The 24,742-nt window shown below is 44.5% G+C and overlaps 1 protein-coding gene across 3 annotated transcripts in view; it reads right to left on the bottom strand.

The window, feature by feature from the left end:
* Nucleotides 1-4,596: 4,596 nt before the first annotated feature.
* Nucleotides 4,597-24,742, bottom strand: part of atp8b4 (ATPase phospholipid transporting 8B4) — a 31,871-nt gene continuing 11,725 nt past the window's right edge. For all 3 annotated transcript variants that reach the window (XM_048969286.1, XM_048969287.1, XM_048969285.1), the window contains 25 exons: nucleotides 22,181-22,294; nucleotides 21,821-21,919; nucleotides 20,663-20,724; nucleotides 20,026-20,098; nucleotides 19,752-19,822; nucleotides 19,509-19,591; nucleotides 18,118-18,276; nucleotides 17,107-17,195; nucleotides 16,584-16,780; nucleotides 15,826-16,034; nucleotides 15,664-15,707; nucleotides 14,896-15,061; nucleotides 14,308-14,496; nucleotides 13,966-14,081; nucleotides 13,244-13,408; nucleotides 13,038-13,149; nucleotides 12,821-12,926; nucleotides 12,100-12,247; nucleotides 11,316-11,499; nucleotides 10,689-10,912; nucleotides 10,276-10,359; nucleotides 9,007-9,252; nucleotides 8,142-8,280; nucleotides 6,157-6,287; nucleotides 4,597-5,749 (listed from right to left, as the gene is read on the bottom strand). In XM_048969286.1, the coding sequence (XP_048825243.1) occupies nucleotides 5,480-5,749; nucleotides 6,157-6,287; nucleotides 8,142-8,280; nucleotides 9,007-9,252; nucleotides 10,276-10,359; nucleotides 10,689-10,912; nucleotides 11,316-11,499; nucleotides 12,100-12,247; nucleotides 12,821-12,926; nucleotides 13,038-13,149; nucleotides 13,244-13,408; nucleotides 13,966-14,081; nucleotides 14,308-14,496; nucleotides 14,896-15,061; nucleotides 15,664-15,707; nucleotides 15,826-16,034; nucleotides 16,584-16,780; nucleotides 17,107-17,195; nucleotides 18,118-18,276; nucleotides 19,509-19,591; nucleotides 19,752-19,822; nucleotides 20,026-20,098; nucleotides 20,663-20,724; nucleotides 21,821-21,919; nucleotides 22,181-22,294 (3,480 nt within the window). In that variant the 3' untranslated portion in view covers nucleotides 4,597-5,479. The remainder of the gene's footprint in view (nucleotides 5,750-6,156; nucleotides 6,288-8,141; nucleotides 8,281-9,006; nucleotides 9,253-10,275; nucleotides 10,360-10,688; nucleotides 10,913-11,315; nucleotides 11,500-12,099; nucleotides 12,248-12,820; nucleotides 12,927-13,037; nucleotides 13,150-13,243; nucleotides 13,409-13,965; nucleotides 14,082-14,307; nucleotides 14,497-14,895; nucleotides 15,062-15,663; nucleotides 15,708-15,825; nucleotides 16,035-16,583; nucleotides 16,781-17,106; nucleotides 17,196-18,117; nucleotides 18,277-19,508; nucleotides 19,592-19,751; nucleotides 19,823-20,025; nucleotides 20,099-20,662; nucleotides 20,725-21,820; nucleotides 21,920-22,180; nucleotides 22,295-24,742) is intronic.

Here is a 24,742-nt window from a genome sequence, read left to right as displayed (position 1 = left end):
AGTTATCCAACTAACTTTTCGCTTGATTTTGAATTTTTTTTAGACTATACTTTGAAATTTGGTGCCACCTTCTGGTCACAATAATGAACTATAACTACTAGTGGAAGAGCAATAGAGATGCAAATATATGATTTAAAGCGCTTTCGCCTGATGTGTAGATGTCTAGCACCCGAAGAAACTATGTTCTTAAAGGTTTCCTCGTTACTTGTGACCTACCGCATAGGTGTTATCCGCCAATACAAAGAGACAGGCCTATTTAACCAACAAACTAGCCCAAGACTTACGTGTCCCAGCACTGAGGTAAATTAAACTTTGGTTACAGAGATTCTTGATGATAGTTAGATCACGGTAAATTGCCTGTATAAATGATATCTTGGAAGGAAACGGAGCGGAGCTGTGATGACACTATACTTTATGAATCTTATGGAGGTAGGCACTTATGTTCTGCAGGGAGCACAGAATGTCAAGGCACAACATATGGAAGGTTCTCTTCCATAACGGTGCTTTTAGTGAGTTTGAGCTAGTGAGGTTTGAACAGCTTGTCTAACTCAATACGTCCCCTGTCTCTATCATACAAATAGGCTCAGTGCCATTATGGCGGCCAGTAGCTACGCACTAAAAGAACCCCAAAATGTACATACGCAACTTCTCAGCCAAAACCCGGGATTTATTCAACAATATTAGATGGGAAAACCTGTATGTTTACAAAAACTGTGTCTACAGTATTTTGGATGAAGTAGGAAAAGCAGGAAAATGCAGGAAAACCAGGTGATTGATCGTACGCCTGCAAATAACTCATGTTGCTACATTTATCACGTATGACGTGACAAACAGTAAGTGTAAAACGTTAAGTGGGATTTATCGATTTTCTGTTCATTTGTAACCCAGAGACTATGTAGTTGCCTAGGAGAATTTAATTAGCTATTTCAGCTGCCAAGTCTTATCACCTCTTCCCATGGATTGTTAGTAATTGGCACTAATTCCACTAAGCGATTGAAGTCCAGATTGCATTGGGCACGATCTCAGTTGGTATGTTTCCATATGCTGTCCCTGAACAGGGAAGCGTATAAAAGCTAAATTTTCAGTCCGGGTTCCCTAATGTAAATCCCTGGACCAATCAACTGTATTCCCAATGCAATATGGCCACTTATTGGTAATGAAGAGTTTGTCAGTAAAAAGGAGTGTAATTCTATTAGTACACAAATTATCTATGATGCTAATATGAAATTGACATGTGTAATAGCTCGATGGTCTGGGTCAATTCATGATTCGCTTGGAAACACGGCAGGGTCAATGGAAGCCTTGGGCCCCATCACTATGTGTGATGGATAGCTTGTGGGTAAGAGAACTCAGTATTGCATACTTTCTTATTTCCTCCAGTCTACCCAATCCCAGAACTAATCCTTAATTCCACTTTTAATGCCCCCCTTAAGTCTTCTGGCTACCCTTTCGTAACTTGCCATCATGGTGACTCTATGCTGGTTGGCATCAGAGTGACTGCTCAGTGCTGGTTTGACTAATACCTCGTAACTGACAGGTGGCTTAAGGTACAGATGTGTCCAAATCACATCAGGTAACAAGCGGTGTTCCCCAAGGCCCTGATCTTGGTTCTCACCTCTTCTCTGTGTATGTTTCCTGTCTAGGCCAGATGATCCAGTCACATGGCTTCTACTACCACTGCTATGCTGATGACATCCAGATCTACTTGATCTTCATTCTTGACGACACCATAGTCTCTGTCGGTCCACGCTAAGTTGAAATCGCAGCCTGGATGAGGGACCATCACCTCCACTTAATCTCTCTCAGAATGAGCTTCTCGTCTTCCCTGCCAGCACTACAATTCATAATGACTTGATTATTCAAGGTCTACCAGGAAACTAGAGTTAATGACACACGACCAATTATCTTCTGCTGAGCACATAAGAGCATTGTCCCAATCTTACAGGTTTACCCTGTAGAACATCAAGAAGATCAGGTCTTTTCTTTCTGAGTATGCAGTTCAGCTCCTAGCCCAGGCACTTGTCACTAATGATTAGACTATTGGAACTTTCTGCTGGCAGGTCTACCGGTTTGTGCTGTCAGTCCACTATAGATGATCATGATTCAAAACATGGCAGCATGTTTAATATTCATTCAGACTAAACGTTTTCATGTGACACCTCTCCTTGTTTCTCTTCAGTGGCTCCCTATTGGCGCTCGCATTAAGTTCAAGTGCTTGGTGCATCAACGGGCTGGCACTCATCTTCATAAAAAGGCTCCTCGAGACCTATGTCCCATCTCGCCACCTCTGGTCAGCAAATCAACAACGCCTGGAGCTCCTTCCGTCGTGGGAGAAGTGTCACTGCAGATAGTTTTCTTGTGTGGTTCCCTGATGGTAAACAATAAACAATTCATATAGAAATACACTTTCAGAGAAAATGTGGGGGATTGGTAATCCAGGCATTGGGGAAAAAAAATGAGGTATCGCCCGCCACACGGCTGGTGGTTCATCGTGTGGTGGGTGTCAGCGCACGCTCCATACCTTACCTCACATATGTGCAGTTTCTACACCACTGGTGGACTCCTGCAGGCCATCAGTGATACACATGGCCTCAGCGAGGCTGCTGTGTCCAAATCTGTGCGTTGATCACATTTCTGTTGCATCATGCTTACAACGACATACAATTTCCAGCAGGAGAGGATGCCTCGCATGACACTAAGTTATGGGAAATACTCATAGATTTCACTTGTTCTGCACCTATCTTTGTTATCTTGCTTGTCATTCACTAGGATCAGTAGCTTTCTGGAAACAGCCCTGACTGGACTGATATCCAGTCAAAGCTTACAAGTTGCTTCAACTGCACTACATCTGTTTAATTGCCCTACTTTTGCTATCAGCCCTTTAGTTGTTTACTGGAATTATTTCAATTCATTTGGAAAGGTTTTTAGTATGCATGCCTTGTTGTACCTTGTAATTAGACAATAAATTGTTGACATGCTGATGGTGTTAAATTTTTGCATTTGGTATTTAATTATTGTTTTTAACATAGTAGTCAATTTTTATTTGGTTATTCCACAAATTAGTCATAGTCGACTTTAATCAACACAAAAAATAATTTTTAGGTGCAGCCCTACACATGTTTGCCAGGTTTAATAAATCAGACCTTTTATTGTTTACGCACGCTGTTTTGTGGCTTTTGGTGTGCATATACTTTCACACTGAACTTCACATTAAGTTTGATAAATGAGGTCCCAGGTGAGGCTGTGTGCCAAGCACTGTTAATGGGAGCACCAAGACTTTTATTTTAATTCAGTTTATAAGCTGATGTGTTGAATAGCATTTCTTATGTAGCAGCGTGTTTGCACAGTGGTTAGCTCTGATGTGTCTGGTACTTGGGTTCTAGTCTCTGCCATGGTTCCATGTGTGTGATGTTTGCATGTTCTCCCCATGTCATTGCGGGGTTTTCCATTGGTATTTTGGTTTCTCCCCACAGTCCAAAAAACATGCTGAGGTCAATTACCAAATAGTGTGTGTGTGTGTGTATGTGCCCTGCGATGGGTCGGCATCCTTGCTTAGTCCCTGTCATGCCCCTGTAGCTTCTGGGGTAGGCTCCATACTTGGGGGAAAGTTAGGGCGACCCCATGGGCCCCCGACAGACTGGGGCCCCAAAAATGTTCACACAGCTGGATTGGTCTGGGTTGAGGGCCCAAAATGATACACTGTCATCGGACCAAAAACCTCTGTGCATGCGTATTGTAGGCCATGTGGGGTTCCATCCAGGTACCCTGGCTTCCTTCCGCAGTTAAGAGAGGTGACCCTGAGTATGACAGGCGGTTAGAAAACGCAGGCATCGCTGGAAGTTCTCGCGGTTCACTGACCACGTGGCGCGGTAGAAAATCAGGTCACGTCTGAAACGGCGTGGCTTAAAAAGCATGTTAGAGATGTGACTTTATCAGAGGCTGAATGAGTCATCGAATGAGTCAGAGCACTATTGCACAAGAGGAATTAAAAAAAAAATAAAAAATCCAAAAAAGGCGAGGAGGAGATCTGTAAATCTGTAAATAGTCCCAGGCGAAGTGCGATGATGGCAGGAGTTGTGTTTACCTGAAGAGGAGCAACTGTGGGGCTGAGACAGGCAGATTTACAGTAGTAGAGCCTTTACCCAGGGTGTACGTGTGACGGGAGGTGAACATCTCTACGGCTTGTGGAGGCAAATAAACACAGGGATGTGAATTCTGATTATACACACATATATTCCATTTAAACAGGGAAGGCCTCAGTTCAAATAAATCATTTAAAAAAAAATAAAGAAATTACATACATTTTCCATCATGTTATAAAAAGTGGCACTTTATGTATAAATATATAAACCCATGCAGGTATGTACAATCAATGGTCAATCTGCAATTAGCTGACATTTTCCGTTCACAAGGGACAGTATCAGGGCAACAGAACGTTACACAATGCTTTGTAAAACACTGAGAGAATAAGCCATCGTCACATGTGAGATACTCACAGGCGGAGATCTATGCTCTTTAGTAAGGCTCATAGTACAGGGTAAAAAATGACTTTCCCCATGTGATGCAGTGACACGCAGCATATGAACCCCCCCCCCCCCCACCCCCACACACACGTGCAGGGAGCAGCTTCTCACCGATGTTCACACAGTGGGACTTTCCAGTGACTTTCCCAGGAGCTTTCGGGAATCAGCTGAAGGCGTGTCTTGAAGCAGCCTGCAGTCCCTTCGAGATCCTTCTTGCGTTTTTGCTGATTCGGATCTCTGTGCACCGTAATGATACTCGCCGATTGTTCATTTATCACCGGGGTAGGAGGCAGGAAGCAGCAAGCCAAACCGATTGGCATGGAGTAAAAATTTTACGCCGACAACACTGGCCATCTGCAAAAGCTGACAAAATTGTGTATTTTTGAAGATAAAAATGTTTACAAAGGCAATTTATTATATTAGTTGTGCTGAAAGAGGCCTTCTTTAAGTGGTATCCTCTAACTTTCGGTTGTAACGACTTAACTCTTAAGTCTTTCCAGATGTTTAGTGTGTTCCCCTGAAGTACCCAGTCTGACAACTGTAGCTCATTAGCTGAGGTTGGTGAAAATTATTTACAGTACACTCTGCTGTCTGCCAACTGCAATACCCAGCAAAAATGTCACACCAGTGGTCACATGACCAAATAAAACTGAACTGGCCGCACACACTTTATGGCCATTTAGCCTCGCGTAGGAGAACCACCAGTATGACACCATTCACTGTACTAAAAACGCATTGTTTTGAGAGTGTGGCAATAATCTTGCCAGTATTTTACAGTGCAACACCTGGTTCAAATGCTGCCTTTAAAAAGGGATGCTGGGCTATTTGTGCAGCACTTGCAATAGTAAAAACACAGTGGCCAGAAGGAGTTAAAGTACTGCCCAAATACTCCTCAGAAACTGAGCTGGAGTCAGTGTTTCCATCTGGATGGCGCCTCCAGGGGTGTGAGTGCTCCCTTACTGGCCCTGCGTGTTCTCGCCTTCCCTGGTTCCTGAGCCACTGCTCCAGGGCACCACAGTAGCGCCAGTGGCCGGCTCCCCCCTCTTCCTCAGAAGACTGAAGACGGGAACGGCCACCTTCATGTTCCTCCCCGACGTGATCAGCTCCCCGTAGCCTTCCTGGTGGGAGAAGGCGTAGGCCGACCGGCGCGAGCTGGTCCGCCGCACGCGCTTCAGGTTCTGCTCCTGTGGACGCTGCCTCCTGCTGGCCTGCTGAGTGTGGCGCACCTGGAAGTCAAAGTGAAAATATGCTAAGAAGCCCAGAAAAATGTCAGTGTGGCAGGAAACGCCAAAATGTGAAGAAAGTGAAAAACAACATGGTCAAAGCTGGCAGTAAATCTCACTCAAAGAAACAGGGATTTTTATCGTATTTTGTTTGACTGTGTAAATTGCTGTGCAAATAGTTTTTTTAGAATTCCAAAACAAAAATCAGTGAAGTGCAAGAACATACATTTAGAGAAAATTTTCCAAAAAGCATTTTGCAGAATAACATTCATGGACGCTTTAACATTTGTGGCTCTTCTCAACAGTTAAAGGTGGTTGTTTCCAGTCCGCATTTAATTCTCGCATTGCTTGCGTCCCGCGGTTATGCGCCATGCTTCCTCTGTGCGCATAGAAAACGCGCTGCATCGTACCTTGTCAGTCATAGTTGGGTAGAGATCAGTTCTCAGGAATCGCACAGCCAGAACAGGCATGACACACACTGTAGTGGTGAGGAGAATAACCAACCAGACGCCCGTCTGGGTCAGGGTGTTGCGTGCAGTGCCTGGGAGCCAATCATAGCAAAGCTGGGGTCAGCTAGCACAATTTGGAACTCAAACACTGAGGACACCAAAAAAAACCCTTAATACATTGACATCAACCAACACGTAGCTCAAGAGCACCTGAGATCATTATAAATCCTTTGTAGAGATCATCTTAAGAGCAGCAAAATTTTAAGAGAATATACAGTACAGGCCAAAAGTTTGGACACACCTTCTCATTCAATGTGTTTTCTTTATTTTCATTACCATTTACGTTGGTAGATTCTCACTGAAGGCATCAAAACTATGAATGAACACATGTGGAGTTATGTACTTAACAAAAAAAGGTGAAATAACTGAAAACATGTTTTATATTCTAGTTTCTTCAAAATAGCCACCCTTTGCTCTGATTACTGCTTTGCACACTCTTGGCATTCTCTCGATGAGCTTCAAGATGTAGTCACCTGAAATGGTTTTCACTTCACAGGTGTGCCTTATCAGGGTTAATTAGTGGAATTTCTTGCTTTATCAATGGGGTTGGGACCATCAGTTGTGTTGTGCAGAGGTCAGGTTACTACACAGCCGACAGCCCTTTTGGACAACTGTTAAAATTCATATTTTGGCAAGGACCAATCAGCTAACTAAAGAAAAACGAGTGGCCATCATTTTCTTTAAGAAATGAAGGTCAGTCAGTCCGGAAAATTGCAAAAACTTTAATTATGTCCCCAAGTGGAGTCGCAAAAACCATCAAGCGCTACAACGAAACTGGCACAGATGAGGACCGACCCAGGAAAGGAAGACCAAGAGCAACCTCTGCTTCTGAAGACAAGTTCATCCGAGTCACCAGCCTCAGAAATCGCAAGTTATCAGCAGTTCAGATCAGAGACCAGATAAAAGCCACACAGAGTTCTAGCAGCAGACCCATCTCTAGAACAACTGTTAAGAGGAGACTGCGCGAATCAGGCCTTCATGGTCAAATAGCTGCCAGGAAACCACTGCTAAGGAGAGGCAACAAGCAGAAGAGATTTGTTTGGCCCAAGCAACACAAGGAATGGACATTAGACCAGTGGAAATCTGTGCTTTGGTCTGATGAGTCCAAATTTGAGATCTTTGGTTCCAACCGCCGTGTCTTTGTGAGACGCAGAAAAGGTGAACGGATGGATTCCACATGCCTGGTTCCCACTGTGAAGCATGGAGGAGGAGGTGTGATGGTGTGGGGGTGTTTTGCTGGTGACACTGTTGAGGATTTATTCAAAATTGAAGGCACACTGAACCAGCATGGCTACCACAGCATCCTGCAGCGACATGCCATCCCATCCGGTTTGCGTTTAGTTGGACGATCATTTATTTTTCAACAGGACAATGACCCCAAACACACCTCCAGGCTGTGTAAGGGCTATTTGACCAAGAAGGAGAGTGATGGAGTGCTGTGGCAGATGATCTGGCCTCTATAGTCACCGGACCTGAACCCAATGGAGATGGTTTGGGGTGACCTGGACCGCAGAGTGAAGGTAAAAGGGCCAACAAGTGCTAAACACCTCTGGAAACTCCTTCAAGACTGTTGGAAAACCATTTCAGGTGACTACATCTTGAAGCTCATTGAGAAAATGCCAAGAGTGTGCAAAGCAGTAATCAGAGCAAATGGTGGCTATTTTGAAGAAACTAGAATATAAAACATGTTTTCAATTATTTCACCTTTTTTTGTTAAGTACATAACTCCACATGTGTTCATTCATAGTTTTGATGCCTTCAGTGAGAATCTACCAACGTAAATGGTAATGAAAATAAAGACAACACATTGAATGAGAAGGTGTGTCCAAACTTTTGGCCTGTACTGTATCTTAGCTGAAAGTTAAAATATTAGAAATGCAACTTACCAACAAAAGGGAAGTGGCTTGGGAATATAGTGAAAATACCATTACTGTGCATAGCGAACAATATAGAGAAGTAAATAGTCAGGCTCCCCCACACATAGAAATGATTCACAGCAGTCCAGTAATTAGTGTCGAGTCCAATCTGGAGAAAAACGCATCCAGAAGAGGTGGTTACTTTTCAGGCCTTCAAGGACAAAACAGGGATTTTCATTTTCAAGCTGTTACATGTAAACTCTTAGCTGACCCCTTTTCCCACTGGCAATTTTTAACGGTCTAAAAAAAACTGTTTGCACCTCTGAATATTTTAGTGCGGCGATTCAGGTTAAGTACTTTGCTCAAGGGTGCTAACTGCTGCTTCTGCCAACCAAAACCGCTGGAACCCGCCGGTTAATAGAGAGGGCAAGTTTGAATCAACCGATTTGGTAAAATCTGATTAATTAATATATAATTATTTGGTCGAGGGCTTATTCCTTTATTTAACAATGTGACCAATAATTTTTGACCAATAATTTTATATTTAAACTGATTCCCTCTCTCTAAACTGTTTCTCTATCTCTACAATATTGAATTGCATCGCATCATATTCTTCCGCATCGCATCATGTTGAGTTGAATCACATCGCGTTGAATGAAATCGCATCAAATCTCAATGCATCGCAATAGGGGTGAATCACATTGTATCGCATTAATTGCTTCATATTTATCGTAAACGAAATGCATTGACTGCATTAGTGTGAGCAGTAGGGTGCATAAGTGATGGAGATGCACACCCCTAGTGGTTAAACAAGGCACATGTAGGTGGAGATGCAGCACGATGCAAACCCCAAGAGCTGCAGTAACATCACCCCAGCCGAGTAGCGTGTGCTCACCTGGACGCTTACAACGATCACCAGGGATGTCGCTATGGTGACGGCAAATGACTGCTGGTCTGCGATGTGGGAGCCATCATCCCTGACGTTGCTGGAGAAGGCCCCGTAGGGAATGAAGAACAGCACGAAGGAGGTGTAGATGCCGTGCAGGGTGCACATGAAGAACTGACGCTTGTTGAACAGCACGTTCAGCTGGCCCAGCTCATACAGCTTGGGGTGCCGGAGACTGTTCTGCTCGTTCACATCCTTTGGGATATTAACCAGTGTATACATCAGGCCTGGGAGGTCGAACTTTGTTATTTGAATAAAATTCGAAATACAAAAACATTTACATATCCAATGGCTTTTGAATTTTTGAAGATTCATGTAGACTACTGATCATCTAAAACACATTTATTCATTTTTGTTTTGCTTAACAGTCCTTGTCTCTTGATGTAGAATAAGGCATCTGCCACTAGCAGCAGATTTCTGTAAATTAATCCAACTAACTAGAATGGGTGAAACTATCCTGCAAGGATAGGGTTAACATGTTGCATTAATTTTTAAGTCATAATGCTTTTCTTTTTTTTGATCGCGTTGACACATGCGGGATTTTGCTACACAAATCGGAGATTAACACGCGGATAGCATTTAACAGAGACCTATAATATTCCTTCCTAGTTGTATACCCCTTTATGTTCATTCTACATTCATCCGGGGATTCAGTGTATAAATATTTATGACAATACGTTTTAAGATTAAGCGCAAATAATCGCGATTAATCACACTGTGAGATTAATTCGTAAATTTTTTTACTCAATTCACAGCCCTTATTATTATATATTACTGCCTGCTCATCGTTTTCCTTACTTAAAACAGTAGATTTCGGGTTTCACCTTTCATACTTGTTTGCACACTGACTACGGTGTGATGAAGGGCAGCACTCGTACAAGAATTGTATATTTAATATTCGAATTTCATCGAATGATATATCAGATATATTATTAAATTTCGAAGCCCTTTTTAAAAGGAGGTTCCCAGCCCCAGGGTGTAGACATATTTCACAACAAATCATTCAAACCTGTGTGATACATGCTATCTAACGTATATCGATACATCAACAGAAAGATCTATGCATCTGTCTGACATCACATTCCCTACACTCCTTAGTAATGCCATATCCTCTTACAGGTATCTACACAGCTTCAAGCACTCAATAAAATATTGATCTACAGATGCACAAACAATCTCTCCTCTTTACTGGAACAACAAATAGGTAGTAAGGCATACCTGATCAAACAGTCCCATAGCAAGAATTGGCAGGGATGTGTAGACTATATTAAAGAGTGTGATAAACCACTGGTCGTATACGGTCTGTAGCGAAAGAAGGAGAAATATGGGGTTGTAGCAGTAATGGATATGCTTACACAAATAAAAATGTGTAATTCCATTCAATCTTGCCAAGTTTTTCAGAAGTTAAGGAATTCAGCCATGGTTGTGTACGTAGTATGAGCTGAGAGCATAAGACAGACCTGTATTCCACTCAGCTGAACAATACCTAAGCTGAAGGTATAATATGAATCAATAATCAATACCGAAGCTTAGATTTTTCCACGAACGATGTCTTTTATTATATAGCTGCATACGTTACACCTTGTCTCAATATTAGGATGCAACGGGTGACTGTCAGTCAGTGACCTCACCTGTGCAGAGAAGCCGCAGAAGAAGCCAAACCAGAAGTGCACCAGGGTGAAAGCGAAGTTCTTGTAGAAAAAGTAGCAAAGGAAGCGGCACATGCGCAGGTAGGACCAGCGGCCGTGGACCAGCAGGAGGCGCTGCAGGTAGCGGAATTGGGCGAAGGAGTAGTCTGACGCCAGCACGGCCTGCATGCCCTCCTGTCCACTGATGCCCACGCCGATGTGGGCCGCTGTGGAGGCAAGATACATCATCCTCAACAAGGAATTACCAGCTGCCAGTCCTTAACTACAGGAGCAACACGTTTTCTGTCACACAGGGTCTCTTTAAGACAACAGAAATTGTTTCTATAGGACTGACTGAAGCTATTATCACTCATTTGCAGGTCAGTTGCTTTGCGATTAAACTATTTCCAGGACAGACATAACATGATACAACCCTGTCTTCACTGTGAAATGGACAAGCTCATACAAATGTCCACACCTAACATGACCGCGCCTGAAATTTAATTTAGAACGTAAAACAACAATAAGGCTTTTCTGTATGTCATGTTGACGGGATCCAGACACCAGATGGATACTGGCTCCAGTGAGATGGGGGATGGGCCTGGTTGAGGGGGCGTGAAACACACTTACTTTTAATCATGCTAACGTCATTGGCGCCGTCCCCGATGGCCAACGTGACGGCCCTCTTGTGTCTCTTCACCAAGTCCACCACCTGGGCCTTTTGCAGGGGCGTCACACGGCAACAAACTACGGTCTTGCACAGGCAGGCTGTGTCCAGCAGGAGGCGCTCCAGATCAGCCTCGAGGGCGTGGGCCTGTTGGGTGCCACATAGTGGTAAGCTCCACAAGCCCCGCCCCAATGATGACATCACCACAGAGAGATTCAAATCGAGACATTACAATGGCAGTAAATGTGCTTGAATTCACTGGGTCCTGTTACTGCATGGTAGTTCCAGCCACCCCCAGGGTCTGCTAGGATCACTACAGGGAGGCTGTTTCTCCAGCAGGGACTGTGAGTTTAATTAAGAGCCTTGGGAATTAGGGACTCCCAGAACAGCAGATCAGAGTCCTCTCAGCTGATAACCACAAGCAGAAGCAACGGCAGTATTAACACACACATCACACAGGCAGAGAAAACGTCGCGCACACATTCATTGTCTTTGTTTTCTCAGCTGAAAATATATTCATGCTTTTTGCCTAATGCCGCCATCTGTATCTATGTTTATGTTTACTTGCATAATAAGTGACATTTCCCCAATTTTATCCAATTTTATCCACTGATAAGGGTACCATGGCTAGACTGTGACTATGCAATGCTGCTTTGGCTACAGCCTTCTCCAACAGACTAAACAAATAAATGTGAAGAAGTTCTTTGTTCACATTTAGAAATACTGTCCACCTGTCAAAGACCTTACCAAGCTATGGCCATTTATGATTAATGCATACTCCGACGTGATCGTTTCTTCAAAGACGGAGTCATTCCTGTAAAGGTCCATTTTTTCCAAGTCCTTCTCGCCATTAGCAATCTCCCGCGTGGGGCCAAGAATCTTCTCCTTGGCTGACCTTGACGTGGGAACCCAGAGAGCAGTGCGTAGATCAGGCCATATCATAGATATCTACATACGTAACCCTTTGATTAGCTCATAGAGAGACGCTGCTCGCTACCACAAACACAAGCTAAATATTTACCGAGCAGTTTGGCATTTCCTCTAGTCTGAGGACGTTAGTCAGCTGGCTGGCGCAAGATTTTCAATTCGAGACGAGTCTGCACGCTCATTTACGTGTATGTAACCGTTTAATTACCTTGTGAATAGTCTGTAGGGTTTGCAAACTACCCCAACGCTTTTGATGTAGCTAATTTTAAGTTTATAATGGAATAATATTGATTTGCCGTAAGATTTCTTACGTGAGTGTGAGAGTCAGAAAGTGTGACACCTTTATTAGCAAAAATAGATCCTCCATTACAAAATAAAAGATGAAGAGGACAATTACGGTGGAGGAGAATTCCGTGGTTTGCAATTAGCTTTTCTGCAGTCAAGCTACAGTTCAAACACGGACATTAGATGCACCCTTTCCTAATGTGATCATGCCCTTAGTATTTGCTTCACAGAGGTTTGGCCCTCAGCGTCTGCCGACCTGAGCTGCTGCTGGACCTCCAGGGCCGTGTGCCCGGTGATTACGAACACGTCGCTCATGTCGTCCCTTAGCATGTTACAGGAGTATCCGATGTTCATGGCTGTCTCTGCGTGGCAACAGTAAAGCAGGTTGCAGTTAGACTTAACAGATTATGGGTTCAGGGCATACAGTACACCACATAAGCTCACGGGACCTCCCATTACCACGTAAAGCCTACCTAATTTGTCTCCTGTGAGAACCCAGATCTTAATGCTGGCCAGAGTCAAGCAGGCGATGGTCTCAGCTACACCTTCCTGAAGCTTGTCCTCTATGGCTGTGGCGCCTAACAGCTTTGGAAGGAGAGGGCAGAGTCTGGGTTCGAGGAACAAAAAGATCTGGGGTGTCATATTCGGCCACAGCGCGAGGCACCGACCAGAAACTCACTGTCATGTCCTGTTCGATCTCCTCGTAGAGCAAAGCGAGGCGTTCCTCGCGGTTATCCAGCGCAGTGCTCGCCTCGTGCAGCTGCACCATCCACTCTGCAAAGACGTCTTCCTCCAGGTCTTTGTAGGCCAAAGCCAGCGTTCTCAGGCCCTCTCCAGCAAACTCCTATCGCCAAGTAGGAGACACAGGAAAGTCATCATAAAGAGCTACATCTGCGTTCTGCAATGATAGAACCGCAATGACAGGACACAAAACCAACACGTGGCTTATCTCACAAAGCCTGCAAATCCCAGCAGACATTAAATAAACTTCTGGGACAAACGGATGCTCGGATCGGCCACTGTCTATGTTAGAGAGTGGAGTGTTTTCGTACTTGACAGAGAACGCCTCTTTACTGCTGATGTTGTTGAATGCACGGTATGTTTCGGTGTAAATTAAACCAGCTTTCCTGCTGCAGCAGAGGGCAGAAAAAAAGCAATCTTGATAAATTACCTGCCAACCTAATAATAAAACATTAGGTGTAGTACTCCTTAGGTAAGCTGAAGTTATTAAATGGAACTACAAACACAATTTATAAAGAAACCCAGCTTCAGGAAAAACAGCTGAGTATGGCTGTAGTATACTATACAACAGCACAGTACCATAGTGTGTGCATATAAATGTGTGTGTGTGTGTATATATCAGAGTAGCTGGGGGAGCAGCAGAGAGCTGCCGCGACTTACGTTCAGGTGTTCTGAGGTAGTATACATGAGGTCTTCAGTGGACGGAGCCAGCCTGTCGAACAGGATGGTGTCAGCTCCCTTTGAATACAGCTTGATCTGCCCCTTTGGGTTCCTGACTGAGTCACAGAAGAGGGGGGTGGCCATTATCTTCGAGCTCAATTCTTGCTCGGAGGCAGAGGAGCGTCAAAAGAAACAATTTCAAAGCTGACAAGAGAACAAAGCACAGCGCCCTAAAGCTCAGCGGATGCCCCGAACCTCGTTTGCCCTCACGGAATGACGACACGGGGATAAAAGATACCAGCGTCTCTCTCCTGGGCCAGAAGCGAATGCTGGTTCACTGACCGATGACGCTCATCCTCTTGCGGAAGTTGTTGAAGTCCAAGATGGCCAGAAGCTGGTAGGTGGAGTGCTTTCCCATTTCGCACAGCGTTATGGTTTCCGGGGTTCTGGCTCGGAAAACGAAGCCGAAATTGCGAGCGGCAGTCACCAGGGCTCCCTCGTCTGGTGACTGCGCCTGGTACATCAGCTCCCCTGAGAGGAAACCACAGGCCACAGCTCACAGATACCATCTACAAACAACATACTTGCATACTATGGCGATGTGTGGCACAATGAGCTACATGTCTGTGACTGGAAGGTCATCAGGTCAACAGTGATTTTTCACTGTTGAGCAAAACCCTTAACCCTGATTTCTTAGATGTATGTTTTTTTAAAGCCTGGGACGTCCGCAAAATAAATGCAATGCCTAGAAAGGAAGGTTGGCGTGTTTCTGAAATGCAAAGATATCACAGTATTTCATGGAAACCAGCTCATTCCAATCACAGATCAACATTCTTCTCCTTCATTCCATCAACCTTCCAATCAGGAAGCATGTGTCTCTGATGAGAAGTGACACTCGCCACACTTGTGGCCGTTCGTTTGACATCTCACCTTCATTCTTCTCCTCGGGCATGACAGTGTGGCACAGAGCCAGCACCCTGAAGAACTCCTCCACTGCCGGCTCACCCAGCTTGACAGCTTCCACCAGACTGTGGTCATGGAATCGGAACTTCTTGTCTCTCAGGGGGTTGAAGGAGAAGTCGACACAGGGGGATTTCTACAGTTACCAAAAAGAAACGTGTAGGAATAATTCCCCTGCTGTCCAGGGCACCAAATCCAGCCGCGTTAAAAGATCGTAGCCAAACACGTGTCAGACTGCCTGAAGCATATTACATCTTAGGCTTTAGCAAGTCTGGGGTAAAAATAAGCATGTTAAACTGCGTTTCTTACTGTTAAAAGTAAGACAAGCCTGAACACCTACTGGCACAATGCATAATGAACCAAATATCTTGGCAAAAACAGTTCTAAATATCTTTAGTGCACCATGCCATATGACCAAGAACAAGTCATTATACAAATTATATCGATGTCTATAAAGTCATGCTGTTATTTCATCAGTAATAACTATTCTAGCTGCTGACTAATACAGGAATTCAGAGACTTTATCTTCAAAAAAGAGGCCAGAAATTCTTTGATTTGTGTCTCATGTAATAGTCTCATGTAATCCCTTCAGTTGCTGGGCAACATATCTGCTCATTATCTGGGCTTTTTCCATTTACTCTATTTTCAGGTTCATCAATTCCCTCTCTTCGCAACAGTTCAGCCCAGCTCTAGATAAGGAGATCTGGCCGCTTCAGGATGAATCACCCAAAGACATACCTCTGTGATTTCCACTTTATGCCCGAATTCATCGTAAATGTCACCTTAACAAAAGAAGAAAAATCATTATTTTCTAAGCTAAAGCTCTCGCCAGGTTTTATATTTCTTTTCGTTTTTGGTTGTTATTTCGTAGACTGTAGGCCGGACATTTGTAGGACGTACCATAGGTTCTTCCGTTAATGGAGCACTTGTTGAAGACCATGATGTTCTGCGTGAGGGTGCCGGTCTTATCCGAGAAGATGTACTCGACCTGGCCCAGCTCCTCGTTCAGCGTGGTGGTGCGCGCCTCCGCCGGCATGTCCCGCCGACTGTAGTACATCCTCCGGTCCCAGTTGATGAAGTAGCTGTGGCCCAGCCGAATGACCTCCACGCTTTTGGGCCGAACGCCCAAATCAGAGCAACGCAGACACAAGTTACGCAAACCCCACCAAGAGACACACATTATTCACTATTTCACTATTTTAACCTAACACCTAATGTCAATGCACATTAAATACATATTTCATGCCCTAAGACCCATTACATTCCAGTTTGCCATCCAACAAATGCTCAATTAGCAAAGAAGCACGTTAATAATTTAACAGACATACTGGCACACTTTCAATCGCTTTCCGCAGCATTTGTGCTGCAAGCATTTCAGGTCCAGAAAGCAAAAATCCAGACCAAGATTTTGAATATAAAGAGTCACAGTCGGACAAAATCTTGGTCCGTATATTTTACTTTCTGGACCTGAAACATTCACCTCTGCTAGTTAGCTAATATATAATACGCAATATACCCAGTATATGAACACAGGACACACCAAGTCAGTCACATTTAAGCTTTTACATGTATACCTGAGTATATATTACACTATATACTCAGTATATATTATATAACACAGCAGGCTCTCACCCCTGCATCTGCCACGTTCTTCTTACCTGACGTAGAGGGATATTGGAACGACTGTGTTGAGGATGATTACGTAAGACCAAAAGGTCAGAAACCCAGAGAAGACGGCGTTGTTCAGCACTTCGTCCCACAGCAGGTACACCCGGAACTTTCCGCCCACCTTTTCTTCCCAGATGGAGTTCCCAATGGCAAGTATGACACCCATGCACAGAAGGAACCCAAATATCTGACAACAGGCAGTTGGAAGAAGGTTCTCAGAACTGCACATTTTGTGGTCTATCTGTTATTTTTGCATAAATATTTGGGCTTTGTAACACATCAGTACAAAATGACCTGTAAGACTTGATAGTAAGTTGGATTATGTGGCCCTGAGGCCGAACATCTACACAGAACCAGTGTATGCAAGTGTGATCCACTGCTCCCTGGACTGCGAAAACCGGCTGCTCGCTTTGCCAGTTACCGCTAATGAATCCACACTTACCATGCCATGTTAATTACCACCAGTAGTTATAGAGGAGAGCTCCGGGGAGAAGCAAAGGCAAATCGGCTCACCCATAACACTAAAGTGTTCATCAGTCTCTCGATGCTGGTTCTTTTGAACGCCGTCCTCCCACAGTTCTGCATTAGCTTTGTCTGTGGTCCTAACAAAACCAGGAAACTGGTAATCAGACACTGACATTTGTGCCACTCTGGGGGCCCGCTTCTGCTCGCACGCCCCCGTCATGACCGTAAGCATACAGCTCCAATCAACAACTGCCTACAATCTGTCAAGAACACGCACAGGATATTTAGTGCTGACTGACCTTAAAAAATTACTTGTGCAGACAAATTCATACAAATATACACATGGATTACTAACATTTGTCAAGCACATGTAAATGAATATCCTAATGTAATTACTTTCACTTACTGCGTACCTGTGTACTTGAACGTTATATAACATTTATGACAATAAATGAGACAATCCTCTCTCTCTCTCTCTCACACACACACACACACACACAAACAAATACAAAAACACACACACACACGCAGGTTTGTAATTATGTCATTGTGAGGACCCTACATTCATTCCTATGGGCAAAACCCCAATCCCAACATATACCTATAACCCAGCCCTAACCATAACCATAAGTAACCAAACAAAATACTAAACAAAACAAAAGTCTTTTGGCATTGTTACTTTTTTGATTGCAGTCACAGATTTTTATTATACTGAATTTCCTCTTGTGGGGACCAAAGAATGGTCCCCACGTCAAAATAATAGGTTTGTATCACATTGTGGGAACATTTGGTCCCCACAATGTAATGTACACCAGGACCACACATACAAACACATACACACATGCAAATTTCTGTGGGAATCTGCTATGACAGTGATTCTGAACCCCCACTGACTAAAATAATAAAGGACATTTTTGAACAAGCCCATTTACACATTATCCAATGAAAGATGAACGGGACATGAGAAGGGCACTTGTTATGCTGAGCCAATCACATGTGTTAGCGGGTTCTCCTTCTGGGGATTTGGCGTAAACGTCGCAGTGGAGCGCGGCAGCGTACCTGCGAAGACAACCAGCCCAAAGCACCACTCAGTGTTGCGCAGCACGCACCCCCGCAGCAGCAGCTTCTCATTGTCCAGGGAATACTTGTTGTTCTTCCAGGTGAGCGTCCCCACAAATCGGTCCAGCTTGTTGTTGGGTGGCTCACACACAACCTCCCCTGTGGGGACACACACACACACACACACACACACAGGGAACAATGTCATGCTGCTTCAACAAGGGCCACACAAACCGGGAACTCCTCCTTTTACATGAAACGTGTTAATGACACCCAAAAACGACCTAGTCGCATCACAGAAAGATCACATGTTACACAATTCTCGTGGTGGCATACAGTGTTGGGCAGTATCATACATTATAGGCCAGACTACAGTTTTGTTTTGACTCACTTGGCTCAGGTATAAATGCGGAGGCCACGTAAAGTAATTACAGGCTCATCTGCCAAAAGGCATGTACACTACAGGGGTGAGATCTCTCTGACCTTAATGCTGGTCTCAGCATATGGCTGCTTGGCTTCCTTGTCAGGCAAAAGGAAGCGTGGTACGGCAGTTATTACCCTTCTGCGTTTAAAATAATGAGAGTCACAATAACGTATGTTTAATCGGAGTAGATTTACTTTGTTAGGCCTAAAATCTATCATTACACTAATAAAAAGAACATAATAATTCCCACTAAGCGCTGCCGTTCTGGGAAGCATGCGAGCTTATAAACAGATTTCTGTCTCAGGGAAGGAGATGCAAATGTCAACTGCATCACTGCATCACTGCATCAGGCCATGAACAAGGAGCCCTCACACCTGCTGGTCGAGCTGTTAGTCGTGTTTTCAAACTTCAAACAAGCTTCAGTTCCTTCGGCGGGGGTGACGCACGCTGTGGGTGGCACTGTGGCCTCACACCTCGTGGGCTGAGGGCTGGGTGCTAGCTAGAACACTGGTTTTCTGCAACTGTCTGGTGTACGTGTGAGTGTGGGACCTGTGACATGCTGCTGGTGTGTCTAGGGCACCTAGTTTTTCCTGTTATATTTTCCTGAAGCCTGGTGTTCTTAGGTTGGCCGGGCTTTTGGAAGATGAAAAGTGGTGGCTAGCTCCAACATCACAAACTGGTCCAGGATCAGTCATTTTGCTTCACAAACCTGAACACCGAAATGAAAACAGGCCTTGCACTTGCTGCCACGATGGACACCATCATTACTTTCCAAACTTCCCTCAAACTAAAATGCAAGGATTAGCTACACAACCATTTTGAGAACTTCATCTCTATACCAAACACCAGAAATACAATTAACCAGGGGCCAGGAAAAAAAGACAAAACACTATAATTAAATTCAGCCTTGGTTCCAAGTTGAGATGTTGACCTCTGCAGGACAACTAATCAAATAAACAATATTTACCATCAAAATCAGCCAGCTTGCTAATATCAGCTCCCAGTTCTGAAGTCACTGACAGAGCCTGTCGCACCTTCAGGTTGGTTTCCCTGGTTAAAGAAATTCACACATTAGTCCAAAAACAGAATGGCCGACTGTCCACGCGCGGCGGTTTATTGCAAGTCGCAAGCTCGGTATTCCTTTTCTTCAGACCGCCTCTGAAAACGGGCTACAGCGACCAGAAGGCGCGGCGTGGACCTGTCTTCTCACCCGTCCAGCTCAGCTGTCTCTATGTAGCAGAGTCCATAAGGCTCACTACTGGTCAGGAGAAGCAGGTCAGCCTGTTGGATTCAGACACAAGCACTCTCAGCAGATTGAGCCAATCTTCATCAGAGTCATAGCAATAAATACGGTCTTATTTACCCAAACAAGATGTCAAATTCTACGTTATTATGGTCATATTCAGACTCTGGGACATCCTGCAGTCGCTCACCCCCCCCGCCCCCCCCCCCCCACCAGGATGCAGACTGATGTTCCCACTTACAGCCACAAATTGATTATTCTCCAGCTTGATGACGTCTCCCACACGGACATTCATCCACTTCTCATTCTGCAGCCTGCAAAAGAGCCCAGGCAATGAATGATAAAGTTCTGGCTGTCTGATGGCCCACTACAGCCAGTCAAAGCATAACATCCTCAACATCCATGCTTACTGTTACTCATAGTGTGTCATGATGTGTGTGACATTGTACCTGGAATACAATATACTGTAACAGTACTGATTTGACCATAAATCCATCCATTTTCTATATCCATTTCTATATCAAATATGCAGGGTCACAGGGGGCCAGAGGTCGGGCAGTTAAGGTCCAGAATGTGAAAGTCCAGACCAAGTTTTTGTTTCAACCAACCAGTTGAGTACTCAGTGACTGTGATGCTTTACGCTCAACTGGTTGGTTGAAATAAATTCTTGGTCTGGATTTTTACTTTCTGGAGCTAAACTATCCACCTCTGGTTACAGTTTAGTATCATTTGGCAGATAACAAAACACACAGTTCCATTCCACAGGATGGCATGGTCAGATATGCTGTTGTAGATGTGACCCGCGTTCCTAAAAGATGGGCCGCGTTGTAGAACAAAAGCAGAAACTTGTGACACTGCAGAAGAAATCCCACACTTACTTTCCCTTGATGAGCACCTGAGACTGGCGAGTGTTCACTTGCTGATCACTTTTATGACGGAACTGAAACCCAAAAAAAGGTCATTGAGAGGTACTGTGCACATGAAAATATGAGAAATATCACTAAGAGTTTCACATTATATTGTTTTGAACATGTGTCATGAGTTTATGGCATATCCTGTTCCTTTCCGCAACTAATTAACATATGATACTGTAAATGAGATTCATTTAAATTGATATTACTGGGAACGTTGATTATTGCATTGGCTTTTTGCCTTTAATGAGTTCTAAAGAAAATGAGAAAAACAGCATGTAATATTTTGGCCAAATGCAGCCATCTTTACATCCGACTTGCCAAAGCTATGAGTTCTGCTATGAGCGTGTGTAGTGTCTATAAGCGTGTGTAGTGTCTATGAGCGTGTGTAGTGTCTATGAGCTTTTGATGGTGAACTTGGGAACAACGAACGACAGATGAGAAGGAAAGCATCTCCTTCCATCCATCCATCCATTTTCCAAACTGCATATCCTACTGGATCGCGGGGGGTCCGGAGTCTGTCCCGGAAGCAATGCACACAAGGCAGGGAACAACCCAGGATGGGGGGGCCAGCCCATTGCAGGGCACACTCACACATCATTCACTCACACATGCACACCTATGGGCAATTTAGCAACTCCAATTAGCCTCAGCATGTTTTTGGACTGTGGGGGGAAACCGGAGTACCCGGAGAAAACCCCACGACGACATGGGGAGAACATGCAAACTCCACACACATGTGACCCAGGCGGAGACTCGAACCCAGGTCCCAGAGGTGTGAGGCAACAGTGCTAACCACTGTACCACCATGCCGCCCCCGGAAAGCATCTCCTACCCCTTTAAACCCTCAGATAGTTTACATTAGAAGAGTGCAGGACTATAAATGACAAAATATTATCAATTTTAGCGATGCATGCATCAATATGGAGTCGAGGGGTCTAGCTATGCAACAAGCAGGCCATAACAACATTCATCACAACAGATTCATTTCACGGTTCATTCAGCCCATCATGAGCACATTAACATTATGATAACATTACGATCGTGCAGGGACAAATGGCGGTCAAACACATTCGAGACGTCAATACAGGGGGGACCTGAAACGGGACCTTCAGCCATACTCACGTAGTCATCCGTAGCATCCTTCACAGCCGTGATGGTCAGCACTAACACCAAAGGCACAATGGTGGTGAACCAGGACAGCGATGAGATCTGGGGGATGAGCTACAAGCGCACGGGCAGGGAAGTCTCATAAGATCATCACCAAATGGTCACCGAAGGACCCGCCGGCAGACATGCGTGGTGTGGGTAATGGCCTACTGTGTGTGCACCAATTTACGAAGGAATAATAACGCATTTTGGTCAGTGGACATGTGGCTTCGAAGGCAGCCTGTCAGGCAGCCAAGATTTCTGAGCAGACAGCAGACTCATGCTTGTAGACACATCACACTTATTTATTTATGAATCCACGTAATCTAAACTCACCTGTAATATGAGCAGAAACAAGAAATAGGCATTGGCAACACGCTGGAATTGCTCGAACAAATTGACGGGCAGGAAGGTGAAGATGTTGTACTTTGATGTTTTGATGCGATTGTCCTAAAAAAGAAAATTGTTTATAATTTAATATACGACAATTCGCAGTATATTTTAGCAGCTCTAATCCTGATCTTGTAAGGCCAGATATATAGATTAATATTTTTAGGAAGATCACTGACCTATTGACCTATTGATGTGACTGAGTTTATATCAGAAAATGGTCTTGATAGAAGGTAGTTCAAGATCTGACTGCCACACTGTTCGTCTCAAATTATTAAGTTTAAATGCGGGGGGGGTTCAGTCCCATAAAAATATGGGGCCTTTTCTTTGCAAAGAGTGGAGAGTCACTAAATTAAAAACAAAAAGCCTTATTTTGCTTAGAATTTAAGGCTGTCTGAATACTTACTACATCGTGATTATTAATTTATCTCAAGACAATGACCGGCACTTCTGCTCCAATGCAGTTGTTTAAAAGAATGAGGCCCTTAGTTCTACATTATTTATGGATAACCTGATCTCTGAGTAGATGATGGGAGAACTTTTTCTGGAGTTACTGAAGATCAGCATATCATGTGAGATGCAGCAGCTACGAGTAATATGATGACCTAGATCACCAAAAAGCAAGGTGAGGCGTTCTTTAGAAGGACAGAGCATGGAAAACAAATGACCTACTTTGCTGAATCCCTTGTGGTCAGAAACCTCCCAACCTTGAGAATTTCCTGTCATTTACACGAACGTAGACGGTTATTTGTTCTTTACCACGCGGTCTGGGGTGGTGTTGAGGGGGAGGCGCCTGATGGTTAAAGTTGTACACCAGAGGGTGGTGGGGGGGGGGGGGTACTGGCAGTTTGTTAAGTCGGTGGTCGCCGGTGCTCAAACAGAAAAAGCACAGTAATGGCAGTCAGTAACTTCAAAGAGAGCCACTTCTAATACTGCAGGCGAAAAAGGGCAGGTGCCCAGGCACTGCCAGCCCCCCACCCCACCCCCCACCGCAAGTGCCTGGTATGGATATTAAAGTGCCATTTCCCACAAAAGCAACACATAAATTCAGAAATGCTAAATATGGCAAAATCAAATAAGTATCCAGAAATTTTTTAAATGCAGTCACCAGTGAGCGATCCGCTGGGCAGGATGTAGTGTTGCAGTTGGAATGTTTTTAGAATCGTGAGTTCAAACCAGATTCCTTCTACAAAACAAATCTACGAAATAAGTGCGGTACATGGATCCTGTACAGGTCAAATAGAGTGTGAAGCCTGTGCTGGGAAACAGAGAGCACAAGGCAGGACAGCTAGAAAGCAATTATCACCCATATTCACAGCTGGATAGCTGGAATAAGTACCGAAGTTTGAGCATTTCCATCCATCCATCTTCTGTAACTGCTGGGTGGCAGGAGGTCTGGAGCCTATCCTGAAGGCTACACGCAAAGTGGGGGTGGGACGCCAAAGTGTCACAGGGCACACTCACACACCTACTGGCAATTTGGCCATTTTTGGACTGAGGGGGGAACTGGAGTACTGGGAGGAAACCCCACGACGACACAGGGAGAGCATGCAAACTCCACACACTGGAGCCATTGCAGGTACTCGAACCCGGGTCCCAGAGGTGTGAGGCGACAGTGCTGACCACAGGACCACCATGCTGCCCCACCCATTATCAGGACATGCAATTGAATAAAGACTCCCCAGATCGTGCGGGTGGGATATCCACTACGGTCACTCGAGTCTTAGCCTCTCCGACCCACAGACTAAGACACCTGCACAGTGGGTGCGTGCAGTTTGCTGCGAGTCTCTCTGCTTCAGCTTTGCTGTCATCTAATTTGATATAAGGTCACTTCCATTTAATGATCTGCCGGCACACCCGTCACGATGGAATAACGGTGCAAATATGTTTCCGAGAATAAAGGTCTAAGATTTGCGTGGGCGGAATCTTAATAAAAAGAACTTGACTGTCACAAGCTGTTGTAATCCAAACAATACATTCTGTACTGTTGACTGTCCTGTGATTCTCCTCTGGTTTTTTTATTGAATCCCTGATCATATGCATTTCCACTAAACACTCCTGGCTAATCAGCAAATGCCAGGAAGGGGACAGAGCCAAGTCACTCAGAGGGCTGTGATTGGTCAATCCAGATGTCCCTCATTTCACTAGGCCTAAGTACATACATAATAAGTCAGCCCCATCCGCTTCCCTGTGCAATTCCCCCCGCAAGTTTTGCTATCTCTCTTACTCAAAACGCCCATGTGGGTCTTTCCCCGTAACACACACAGGGGAAATTCCCTTTCCCATTTCCCATCACTGTGTCATGTGACTCTGTCTGCCCTCCTGACTGGAGAAGTGATCATCACTGACTTTCCCGCTCGTTTCACTGAAGGAACCTTATTCAGTGCATGAACATCACACTGTAGACAAGGTCATCATTACAACCAAAGCTCAAATCACTGGTAATGACATTAAACAAGGCCTGATGTTAAATAACACACATAAAACATGTAATCAAATATCACATAT

This window comes from Brienomyrus brachyistius, chromosome 11, assembly GCF_023856365.1.
Source record: "Brienomyrus brachyistius isolate T26 chromosome 11, BBRACH_0.4, whole genome shotgun sequence".
Classification (NCBI taxonomy): Eukaryota; Metazoa; Chordata; class Actinopteri; order Osteoglossiformes; family Mormyridae; genus Brienomyrus; species Brienomyrus brachyistius.
This window is presented reverse-complemented; position numbering and strand designations above follow the sequence as displayed.